The 13,526-nt window shown below is 33.0% G+C and overlaps 1 protein-coding gene across 1 annotated transcript; it reads right to left on the bottom strand.

Moving 5' to 3' along the window:
- Nucleotides 1-374: 374 nt before the first annotated feature.
- Nucleotides 375-8,754, bottom strand: LOC120355961. Its single transcript, XM_039444730.1, has 2 exons — nt 7,577-8,754; nt 375-1,373 (listed from the first exon to the last, which is right to left on the bottom strand). Exons 1-2 carry the CDS (start codon nt 8,525-8,527, stop codon nt 603-605), a joined length of 1,722 nt encoding a protein of 573 aa, XP_039300664.1. The 5' UTR covers nt 8,528-8,754; the 3' UTR covers nt 375-602.
- Nucleotides 8,755-13,526: the final 4,772 nt, after the last annotated feature.

Raw genomic sequence — 13,526 nt, 5'->3', positions numbered from 1 at the left:
TACACATTTCAATAATATTTCAAAAATTAAAGTCAAAATTACCGCAAGCTAAAATTATTATTATTCACAATATTATTCTAATTGGATATTTATATGTAACATAACTTTCAATGAATACCTTAAATCTATGTGAGTGCCAATTCATAAGCTAAATGCAAGTGATATAAATTACATTATAGTGAACTAATTCATAAAAAATCAAACTTAGCCTAACACATCAATCAACTTCAAATCAACAATTCAATACATTCATATCTGAATAAGAATTGAATGGAAAAAATTTCAATTATATTGATGAATAAAATTAAACCTACAAAATCTACGAAAGTAATAAAATTGAATCATAATGCAAAAATTAAACATCAAGTCCGAATAGTATTCGAGTAAGCAAAATAATATTGTGGACCTTGAAAATAAGAATAATAATAATAATTGAAATAGTTTATCTTCTAATCTGGGAAAATATTTGAATCGATAGCATAAAAGAGTAAATGGATACAATAATAGTGAATAAGTAATTATTATTTGCATAGTTTCCTATATCCTAACCCATTATTTTAATGATTTCATTACATACTACTTTACTAAAACACAATATATTCTTAAAGCTCCTGTGGGTAGTCCACAATTGGAGTACGTTTCGGGACTCTCAGTTGATTTGCTTTCTTCTTAATATAATTTTGAAGACATAAATACAAGAATATAACAGTTATCAGTGTTTGCCAGACAATAATAATATAAATGATCAGTTTATTGTTCACCCCTAACAAATCAAAGTTATTTGGCATTTCAACATGATGGAAAATGTCTTCTGAGAATGAGTTGTGCTCTTCAAATTTTGAAAAATTCAAGTGCCAATTTTCATTTAAGATTTCCGAAAGGTTTAAGTACTGAGGCAGAGTCTCATGTTTAAAAATTGGGATGCTCAATTTAGATAAATTTGTCCACATGTGAGGAATTAAGTTATTAATAGCTGGAGAAGGATGGGAACGGGAGTCGCAAGGATAAAGAGTGCTTATCAGTACGTCGCCGTTGTCGTCTTGAAGTTCGCAGTTGCAAGGGATGTGGAGTGATAGGGTTCCTGGACTGTTGCTTGGGACCTCAGTTGTTGAGTTTTTACAGCGAATTGTCGTCTTTTTGCCGGTGTTGTGGAATAGGAAGGTGTCTTCTCGTAGGCGAGTGATTAGGGTTTGATTGTCAGTTGCTTTACAATCAAATTTGCAGACTTCTCGTAGCTCCGATACGTCTGCTTCTGATGTTAGAAGGTGGAGACAAGTGGCTTGGGTGGCGGAGTTCGACATCTTTTTCCTCGGAATCAAGCAGAGGCCTTTCTGCTTGAACTGGCAATCGTCTTCTTCGTCATCTGACAGGATTTGCAGTTTATTTTCTTCTCTAAGTATCAGGTGATGTTGGGAGGTCAAACGGCAGGTATGACCATTCCAATGAAGCGGGATAGATTGCAGGTGGAATAATGAAATAGTTGAATTTTTCTTCTTTATTGGTATTTTGAGGGTAACCAATAGTTCGTTGTCGGATTTTCTGCAGGATGTTAGTTTCAAGTTTCGAATTTTATCGTTGTCTTTTGTTGATATGGTGAAGTTTCTCTTGTTTATTTTCTTTTCGAGTTCTTGAAGTCGATTGTTTAGGTCTTCTTTTGAAATGACGTGATGAGAAAGTTGTTGATTGTAGCATCTCATGTCGATTTCATTGTAGTTGTTAGATAGAGTCATCATATACATGAAAATAGTAGTCCTCAGTTGTGTTTTCAGTACATCGGTTGTAGTATTCCCTTTCTGAAACTTATTCTGTTGGGTGAATGATTCTTGCCAAAGAATAAGGTCATGCTTCATGTTGTTCAATACTTTCTTCACGTTCTCTGCCATGCCGTTCATCTTGCGTGTGTTGTCTATCAATTCGACATGTTCAGCGTGAACGAAGTCTTGAAGATTACTGAGATGAGAAGTGATGTCGGTTTCGGTTTTCACGTATGCGCCCAATTCTTCGTCGGTAGCTACTCCGCAACACCAGTTTAGGACCGCCCCGATCGTATCGATAGAGCGTTCGCGGCGTGGTAGTCGATTTTCGCTCTCAGCTGGAGTGTTGTCGTCATCGCTGCCAATGTAAATGCCGTCTTGTAGTTGTAGAAGTTGCAGCTCCGTTCGATGAATCTGATCAAATACTGCACACTCCGATGAGGAAGGGAAAGGACATGAGTCAATTTTTAAAGGAGTACTCAGAAGGTTCCTCATAACAAATAAAGGATTTGACCTAGGAATACTGAATGTTATTGGAACTGTGGACTCGTAAAATACTACATTGTGAATTTCTTTAAATAGAGCTCCGTGAAAAAGAGAAATTTCTTGAGACAATACCGTACAACATATTTCTACAAATGCTAAGGAACAAAGTATTATGGTATTCATTTTAAAAATATTATATCAGTTAGTACTCTATATTAATCTATCAATGAACAGTTCGTATAAGATATCAATTTTATAAACAATAATTACTAGTAAAATCCCCAAAAACCCTACAAATAGATTATGTAAATGGTCAAATTAATAGCTATTTCTTATATTCCAATCGTAATCACCTACTGGAATTGATTATTTCATTAACATCAATACAGATAATATTGTTATTAAAATATACGTTTTCACATAAATAATCTTATAAATAAATAAATTATTATATCAAGAATCATCCGTTTCTGAAAAAGAGAAACATTTTATTACATACGAGTCAAGAAAATAATATTCAAGCATAAATCGTATTTGATGATTTTCAAATAGCATTCATTCATAAACAAAAACGTGAGAACAATTCACATCTTTTAATAATGAATCATCGTTAGAATGTCTAGTAAAATTGTCTATCAGAGCTCAATTATATTTCATTGTTTCATCGAAGTAGAAATCCAATTAATTAATTGATTGATTGAAAACTGCATACTATTGTGATTTGAGAATCATCTCGATATCTAGTCGTGAGAAAATGGATTTGATCGCTTCACAAGTCAATACTGATCTCGCAAACAAAATTCTCTAAAAATTCAGTTGTAAGCATGATATTGTTTTTCAATGATTTGGAAAATAAATAAATTACATGAATGTTTCATCTCGATTTCTTCTCATCAATTGTCTTTTAAATTAATGAAAGGCAAAGATTTAGGATGAGCGAGGTATAATTGCTAGCATAAAGAAAAGTGCTGGAATAAAGAATACAGTTAGACAATAGAACAATAAACACTTAATTGATGGGATCTCGTATGAAATATTTTTTCAATTTATCTACATGAAAAGCTACATTTTTATAAGTACCTCGTAGCGGAAAAAATATCTCATAGACTTCATCTGTTACTTTCTTTACTACTTCATATGGGCCTGAATATTTTTTGACTAATTTCCTAGACTGTCCTTGTCTTACATCAGGATCGTGGACCATAACTAAATCTCCTGGTTCAAAAATGCAATCTGTTCTATTCCTATCGTAATAGTATTTCTGTTTTTCTTGTGCATCTGATAAGATTGATGGTATCTGTTCTCGCACTTCTTTAAGATTTGCTAATCTCGCGTCTAAATGATAAGTGACGTCGTCATTTTCGGGAAAGATTTTCAAATCTAAAGGAGTAGTGGCTTCAAAACCGTGCAATAAGAAAAAAGGTGTATATTTCAAAGAGCATTGTTTCGAAGTATTGTATGCGAATAAAACTTTCGGCAGCATTTGTACCCACAATTTCCTATTATCGGCTACGTAAGCTGTTAGCATCTCTTGAATTGTCCGGTTGGCTCTTTCGGCCAGACCTTGACTTTGGTGGTGACTTGATGATCCTAATATGTGTTTGATTCCAAGCTCAACCATAAGGTCATCGACTTTTTTATTTACAAAATGTGTACCTCTATCGGATCGAATTTCTTTTGGAACGCCAAATCGGTATATTAATTTCCATAAGCATTTAGTGGTATTATTTGCGTCGGCGTGTTTACAAGGTTCAGCTAAAATATATCGGGTCGTTAAGTCAACAATCGTTAGAATGTATGAATAGCCCATTGAGCTCTCTAACGGACCGATGTAGTCCATCATGATACTTGAGAAAGGCTTACTATCACACTTGATGGGTGATAAGAAACCTTGAGGCTTCGTAGTAGGGGTTTTCTCTCTTGGCAATTTTTACATGATCTTACATAATTCGCAATGTTTTCATACATATTTTCCCAATAATATTTCGATGATATTTTCTCATGGGTTTTATAAATGCCGGTATGTCCACCTGTTAAGGAATCATCATGGAATGTTTCAAGGATTTTATTGATAAGAGATCGGGGTACGAGAAGTTTCAATTGATTGGTATGCCCATCAAATTTCTTCAGATAGACAATGTCTTTTTCGATCGTGTATTTTCTCGCCTTTCTAATCGTAGCTGTATCACTATGATTAGGGTTTCGTATTGCATCATATATTTTTCTTATACTCTCATCATTTTTCTGTAAAGTCTTTATGTCTATTTCTTCTATTTCGAATATATTGTAGTTTTCGTCCTTTGTGAGATCAGTTATATCCTTCTCTAGTGGATATCTACTCAGGGCATCAGGTACGTGCATTTGGGCTCCTGGTTTATATTTCAAATCGAACGTGAACTCCGTTAATTTCATAAGTAACTTACTGACTCGAATACTGGGGTTTTTCCAAGTTTTATAGTATTGTAAACTAGCATGATCTGTGTAGATTGTAAACAATCGGCCAATTAAGTATTGTCTGAAATAATTTACACAATACACTATTGATAGAAGTTCAATCTCTCCTACTGCCCAATTTTCTTCATGTTTTGTCAGTTTTCTGGAAACAAAAGCTACTGGATGTAATTTTCCATTGTCATCAGGCTGCGAGATAATGCCCCCTATTCCAACTCGAGAAGCATCTGTGTGTACCACTACCTCCTTATCATTATTAAAATGATGAAGTACGGGTTGTGATAAAAGTTTGCTTTTTATTTCCGAGAATGCGTTCTGCTGATCTTCTTCCCAAGTGATTGGTTTATTCTCGTTATTTTTAGATATCAGATTTGTTAAGGGTCTTGCAATTATAGCGTAGTTTTGAATGAATTTTCGGTAAAATCCACTAAGACCAAGAAATGCTCTGACATCTTTGACAGTTTTGGGTATAGGGTATTTTTCGATAGCTTCCAAGGTTTCGGAAGCGGGTTGTATCCCTTCCTTTGAGACAGTGTGTCCAAGTACTTTAATTTTTCGGTAGAAGAAGTGACATTTAGATGTATTCAATTTTAGTCCTACGTCTTGCAATCTTTTCAAGGTTTTCTCGAGCTGTTGATATTGCTTATCAAATGATTCTCCATAGCTAATGATATCGTCCAAGTAAATCAAAACTCCTCTATACAAATAATCATTGAATACTTGGTTGATTGCTCGTTGGAAAGCATTTGGAGATGTTCTAAGACCAAAAGGTAGTCTTTTGAACGTGTACAGCCCTTTATGAGTTGCAAATGCTACATATTTTCGACAATCTTCGTGTAATGGCTGTTGGAAAAATGCTTGTCTGATATCTAGGGTGGAAAAGTAATCCGAATTGTCAAGAGAATCAAAAATTGTTTGAAGAAGGGGAAGGGGATATCTATCCGGTAATATTTTCTCGTTCAACATTTTATAGTCTACAACCAATCTGAATCCACCGTCTTTTTTAGTAACTAAAAATGCGGGAGAAGCATAATGACTCTGGGTTTCACAAACTATTCCTGCTTTTATCAATAACTCTACTTGTCTGTCTATTTCTGTTCTTTGAGCGATAGGTAATCTGTACGGTGACTTAGCAATGGGTGTGTAATCTGTAAGTTTGAACTTGTATTCGGGTAATTTCGCTTCCTCGAAATCAATTTCGTTTGTTGAAAATAGGTGTTTGTATTTATTGATGAGTCTTTTCGCTTTGGAATTTTGCTCTGGTGTAAGATCTTTATTAATATCTATTTCACAACCCCCTCCATCGAATAGAACAGAGTCTACTAATGAAACAGATTCGTCGTAATTACAAACTTCTCCTTCAATTTCACCAATAATAGTTTCATGCAACAATCTTATATCTTGCCTTCCTAGATTCAAAATTCTAATTTCACTCATGTTTGTTTCAAAATCATCCTCATTCCAAAGCACATGCAATTTTTTATTATGTAATAACGATTCATTTGGAGTAAAATGGGATACTTTGAGCAATTTTTGTGTTAGATTGACTTTGACATTCACGTCTTTTTGAGCGGGGATTATTGTTTCAAGAGCACATTTGACGAAATTTACGGGATTGGGTATGCAGACTTCTTTTGTAATATTTGTTTCAGAATCGTTGTGTAATCTATTTAATGTACAAATCCACTCTTTATCCATGTCTAATTCGACTATTTTACCATTATCGGTCATTGAAATGATGTTATTCTCATAATCTAATTTCATTTTATATTTTGAGAAGAAGGAATTTCCAACAATAATATCAGCCTGTAAGTCTTCAGAAATTACTAAATTTACTTCGAATTTCCTGTCATGTATTTGAATTTCACTCGAGATCATTCCTGTGATCGGCATTAATGAACCATTAGCTACCGATAAAGCAATACTACTATTTTTCAAATGTTTTAGATCATCGCTACTTAAAAGATTTTTTTGAACTATGTTTACGTTCGTACCGGTGTCAATGGTAATTGATACATCTTTTCCTTTGAATTTTCCATTAATAGTAAGTACTGGGACTTGAATTCTTCTCTCTTTAGTCAATGATCCATTCATTCCAAGTTCGTGCTGAGCATGCATTTCGGAAGACAATAGCTGTTTGAAGTTGGTTTCACTTTCTATTTCGTTAGAGCAATTAATTTCACTTTCATTTGAGTATAACTGATTATTATTGGCATTGAGAAAAAACTGCCTGACAAATTCTATCGCTTTGGATTGTTCATCTTTCATTGATACAGAAGATATTATATTACATGTGATTTCTTCTTTATCAATTGAATTTGGAGAATAATTATCAAATGGAAATTCAGCGCTTTGTTTTTCAAATCCGGATCCCAAGTTCATATCCGATTCGTCTAGGCTCGGGATCCTGTATTCGAGTTTTTTGATAAGAAAAAACAATCGTCTTTCCAGTGATTATTCCTCTTACAGTATGTACAGAATCTAGTCCTATTAGGGTTGATTGGTGTCCTGTAATTGACTGATGTTGATTGTGTGTAATTATTGTTTGTATAAGGTTGTCTTTGGAAATTGTTCTGATTTGTTTCGTGTGGGAAGACGTTTCCGCTCCTATTTCCAAACTGTCTATTAGGATTAGGATTATGTGATTGTGTGTTTCTGTCGCGATCATTGTAATTATTATTGTTTGAATAAGGTTGTCTTTGGAAGTTGTTCTGATTTGTTTCGTGTGGGGAAAAGTTTCCGCTCCTATTTCCAAACTGTCTATTAGGATTGGGATTTTGTGATTGACCTACATTTCTACTCAAATTTTTCACCACAATACTCAGATCGTTCAATTTCTTCTCTAAAGTATCTACTACATTTATTTTTTGGACAGGCTGTTCGATTGAAGCATTATGCATTCCTAACTTTTTGTCTAGAAGGAAGCGAGATCTTTCATATTTGGCGAGATTTTTCTCTAAATCTTCAACTGATGCATTGTCCATGAAAGCAACATGTTGCAATGCTCCTACGTCTAAGCCTCTCAAAACATATCCTACTATTCTTTTCTCTGACATTTGAGGCTCAAGAATGTGACAAAGTTTTATTATATCTGCTGTGTATTCTGTGTATGTTTCTGTTGGTAATTTGTTTCTGTTTTCGAGTTTTTGTCTGGTTGTCTCTTCATGAACAGGGTCTACAAGTTTACTTTTTAAGTGGCCTACTGCATCAAGAAATGTCGCGTTTTCATTTTTATCCGAAAATATGTCGAAAATTGCCAATGCTGTTTTCTTGAGGTAGAGGGGTAAATACAAGATTTTATCATCCTCATCCCACTTATTTATTTTTGCTGCCCTATTGAAGGTTTTCAACCACTCGTTGAAGTCTTCACTCTTTGTACCCCCATAGCTTTCGGGTTTCGCAAAGGGTCTTTTATCATTCCCTGCCATATTATTTTCTGGAATTAGGATATTTGCTAAGTTATCGGGAGCTACTGTGTCGTAGATGTGTTCTTGATTTCTGCCTAGCTTGCCTACTATTCGCTCGTAATCGGCTAACATAGGGAAGATAATACGATCGCGTTGAGACAGGGACCCTAACTTAAGTAATCGACTTAGAGCATCTCTAGCTCCTGAATCGTGGTCCACATAAATACAAACTTTTTTTGCCAAGTCAACAGCGAATCTCAAGTATTCAATATTAACAGATTGAGGGATGTGAATACCTAACTGTTTGCCTAGCTCTAATAATTCTGATTTATCCAGAGATTTTACTTTTAAATCAATAGGTAAACGTAATAATGAAACCTCGAATTCACTAGGTGATTGTTCAGAGTCACTAGAACTAGAGCTACTCATCTCAATATAACAATAATAACAATTATCATATTTACCCTGTACGTTGAGAGAATAGAGGACATAATTATACGAGATCAAACACAGAATATAATAATTATGATAATGACCTGAAATGAAAATGTCAATAGATAATTTGAAGGCTAATCTTGTCAATTAATAAACTCTTTCTCATGAGAACGACGCCCAACACCATGTAATGGGGTATTTAAATTAGGGATATATTGGGGTTATATTATGTATGGTATTGTGATGGTATTATAAGGTTGTGAGAACAACCCTAGACATTATGGTAACAATTTATAATAGGGGAATCGCTTGGCTTGCGAGAGGTTAAATTGATCTAACTCTATAACTCATGAGAAAGGAACTATATTTTAAAATAATAAACAAAACAGTTATATTTTGGAGAACTAAGTAATCGATTTAATCAAATTGTAACTCAAAATGAAACTGGAAACTTAAATAAAAATAATATTGAGAAAACTTTTTAAACAAACAATAGAATAATTACAGGATTTGCCTTCAATAAAAAAGATGAATAATATATAATAATAAAATTGATAATATTAGCTCACTGAACTCACTGAACCAGGAAAATGGTGTCTCGGAAAAGAAGGGTAGAGCCGGGCCCGATTATCTGCAGTAGATAGCTCCAGGTCCCGTCCTCGTAACCGACTGACTGAGCCTCTCATTTTTTCCATAATTTTACTTGTCATGAATTTTCACCGTCGTCAACAATTTATCTATTCATTGTGAAAATTCATGACAAATAATAAAAATTATGTAGTTCTATTACAATGAATTTTCTGAGATTTACATCATGGATTTTCGAGAAAATAAAAATTTCAATTTTTCATGATTTTCATGATGGTTAGCCTACATCATGGATTTTCTGAGATTTACTTCATGGATTTTCGAGAAAATAAAAAATTCCAATTTTTCATGATTTTCATGATGGTTAGCCTACATCATGGATTTTCTGAGATTTACATCATGGATTTTCTGAGATTTACATCATGGATTCTCGAGAAAATAAAAAATTCCAATTTTTCATGATTTTCATGATGGTTAGCCTACATCATGGATTTTCTGAGATTTACATAATGGATTTTCGAGAAAATAAAAAATTTCAATTTTGCATGATTTTCATGGTGGTTAGCCTACATCATGGATTTTCTGAGATTTACTTCATGGATTTTCGAGGGAAAAAAAATTACAATTTTTCATGATTTTCATGATGGTTAGCCTACATCATGGATTTACTGAGATTTACATCATGGATTTTCGAGAAAATAAGAAATTTCAATTTTTCATGATTTTCATGATGGTTAGCCTACATCATGGATTCTCTGAGATTTACATCATGGATTCTCGAAAAAATTAAAAATTACAATTTTTCATGATTTTCATGATGGTGTTACATGATGGATTTTCGAGAGAATAAAAAATTTAAATTTTCCATGATTTTCATGATGGTTAGCCTACATCATGGATTTTCTGAGATTTACATCATGGATTTTCGAGAAAATGAAAAATTTCAATTTTTCATGATTTTCATGATGGTTAGCCTACATCTTGGATTTTCTGAGATTTACATCATGGATTTCCGAGCAAAAAAAATTTCAATTTTTCATGATTTCCATGATGGTTAGCCTACATCATGGATATCCTGAGATTTACATCATGGATTTTCGAGAACATAAAAGATTCCAATTTTCAATGATTTTCATGATGGTTAGCCTACATCATGGATTTCCGAGATTTACATCATGGATTTTCGAGAAAATAAAAAATTTCAATTTTTCATGATTTTCATGATGGTTAGCCTACATCATGGATTTTCTGAGATTTACATCATGGATTTTCGAGAAAATAAAAAATTTCAATTTTTAATGATTTTCATGATGGTGTCACATCATGGATTTTCGAGAGAATAAAAAATTTCATGATTTTCATGATGGTTAGCCTACATCATGGATTTTCTGAGATTCACATCATAGATTTTCGAAAAATGAAAAATTCCAATTTTTCATGATTTTCATGATGGTTAGCCTACATCTTGGATTTTCTGAGATCTACATCATGGATTTTCGAGAAAAAAAAATTCCAATTTTTCATTATTTTCATGATGGTTAGCCTACATCAGGATTTCTGAGATTTACATCATGGATTTTCGAGCAAAAAAAATTTCAATTTTTCATGATTTTCATGATGGTTAGCTACATCATGGATTTTCTGAGATTTACATCATGGATTTTCGAGAACATAAAAGATTCCAATTTTTCATGATTTTCATGATGGTTAGCCTACATCATGGTTTTTCTGAGATTTACATCATGGATTTTCTGAGATTGACATCATGGATTCTCGAGAAAATAAGAAATTTCAATTTTTCATGATTTTCATGATGGTTAGCTACATCATGGATTCTCTGAGATTTACATCATGGATTCTCGAAAAAATTAAAAATTACAATTTTTCATGATTTTCATGATGGTGTTACATGATGGATTTTCGAGAGAATAAAAAATTTAAATTTTCATGATTTTCATGATGGTTAGCCTACATCATGGATTTCCTGAGATTTACATAATGGATTTTCGAGAACATAAAAGATTCCAATTTTCAATGATTTTCATGATGGTTAGCCTACATCATGGATTTTCTGAGATTTACATCATGGATTTTCGAGAAAATAAAAAATTTCAATTTTTCATGATTTTCATGATGGTGAGCCTACATCATGGATTTTCTGAGATTTACATCATGGATTTTCGAGAAAATAAAAAATTTCAATTTTTCATGATTTTCATGTTAGGCTACATCATGGATTTCCGAGAAAATGAAAAATTCCAATTTTTCATGATTTTCATGATGGTTAGCCTACATCATGGATTTTCTGAGATTTACATCATGGATTTTCGAGAAAATAAAAAAATTCAATTTTTCATGATTTTCATGATGGTTAGCCTACATCATGGATTTTCTGAGAATTACATCATTGATTCTCGAGAAAATAAAAATTCCAATTTTTCATGATTTTCATGATGGTTAGCCTACATCATGGATTTTCTGAGATTTACATAATGGATTTTCGAGAAAATAAAAAATTTCAATTTTGCATGATTTTCATGGTGGTTAGCCTACATCATGGATTTTCTGAGATTACATCATGGATTTTCGAGCAAAAAAAATTTCAATTTTTCATGATTTTCATGATGGTTAGCCTACATCATGGATTTACTGAGATTTACATCATGGATTTTCGAGAAAATAAGAAATTTCAATTTCTCATGATTTTCATGATGGTTAGCCTACATCATGGATTCTCTGAGATTTACATCATGGATTCTCGAAAAAATTAAAAATTACAATTTTTCATGATTTTCATGATGGTGTTACATGATGGATTTTCGAGAACATAAAAGATTCCAATTTTCAATGATTTTCATGATGGTTAGCCTACATCTTGGATTTTCTGAGATTTACATCATGGATTTCCGAGCAAAAAAAATTTCAATTTTTCATGATTTCCATGATGGTTAGCCTACATCATGGATTTCCTGAGATTTACATCATGGATTTTCGAGAACATAAAAGATTCCAATTTTCAATGATTTTCATAATGGTTAGCCTACATCATGGATTTTCCGAGATTTACATCATGGATTTTCGAGAAAATAAAAAATTTCAATTTTTCATGATTTTCATGATGGTTAGCCTACATCATGGATTTTCTGAGATTTACATCATGGATTTTCGAGAAAATAAAAAATTTCAATTTTTAATGATTTTCATGATGGTGTCACATCATGGATTTTAAAGAGAATAAAAAATTTAGATTTTTCATGATTTTCATGATGGTTAGCCTACATCATGGATTTTCTGAGATTCACATCATAGATTTTCGAAAAATGAAAAATTCCAATTTTTCATGATTTTCATGATGGTTAGCCTACATCTTGGATTTTCTGAGATCTACATCATGGATTTTCGAGAAAAAAAAATTCCAATTTTTCATTATTTTCATGATGGTTAGCCTACATCATGGATTTCTGAGATTTACATCATGGATTTTCGAGCAAAAAAAATTTCAATTTTTCATGATTTCCATGATGGTTAGCCTACATCATGGATTTCCTGAGATTTACATCATGGATTTTCGAGAACATAAAAGATTCCAATTTTCAATGATTTTCATGATGGTTAGCCTACATCATGGTTTTTCTGAGATTTACATCATGGATTTTCTGAGATTGACATCATGGATTCTCGAGAAAATAAAAAATTTCAATTTTTCATGATTTTCATGATGGTGTTACATCATGGATTTTCGAGAGAAAAAAAGATTCAAATTTTCAATGATTTTCATGATGGTTAGCCTACATCATGGATTTTCTGAGATTCACATCATGGATTTTCGAGAAAATGAAAATTCAATTTTCCATGATTTTCATGATGGTAGCCTCCCAATCAGCAAAATCAACTTGAATCGAAATCAAAACAAGCTCGTTTTGTCAAACGTGAGGGCTTGATTCAAGATTTCATTCGCATGCGTTTTGCTCGAAATGAGTTGAATTCAAGAGTCCGTTTATACATCGTTCAAGCCAGTTTCGAGATCGAAATGCAGGCTCTAATCAGGCTGGTGCTGCGAGCTAAAATCAAGATCGCGTTGCGTGCTCGATTCAGGCCCGAGATGCACGGTCGAATCAGGAATGAGATGCAGTCTTGACTCAGGCTTGAAACGCATGCTGGATGCAATCCGTCCATTCAAGGCCACCTGGCACACCTTTCACGAAATTCAAGCTCGATTCTATTGTGATTCTAGATCAATTAGAGTCGGATTCAAGCTGGATGTTTAGAGTAAATCAATCCTGATTCAAGGCCAGTGCAATCCAATATTAATGCTTAATCATAATTCAAATCTCATCCAGAATTTGAAATAAATCTGTAATTCTTATTATTCATGATTCAATTATTCTTCCAAACTAATGCTCCA

The sequence above is a fragment of the Nilaparvata lugens genome, unplaced genomic scaffold, assembly GCF_014356525.2.
Source record: "Nilaparvata lugens isolate BPH unplaced genomic scaffold, ASM1435652v1 scaffold5371, whole genome shotgun sequence".
Taxonomy (NCBI): domain Eukaryota; kingdom Metazoa; phylum Arthropoda; class Insecta; order Hemiptera; family Delphacidae; genus Nilaparvata; species Nilaparvata lugens.
The sequence above is the reverse complement of the archived record's forward strand: the minus strand, read 5'-3'. Positions and strand labels throughout refer to the sequence as shown.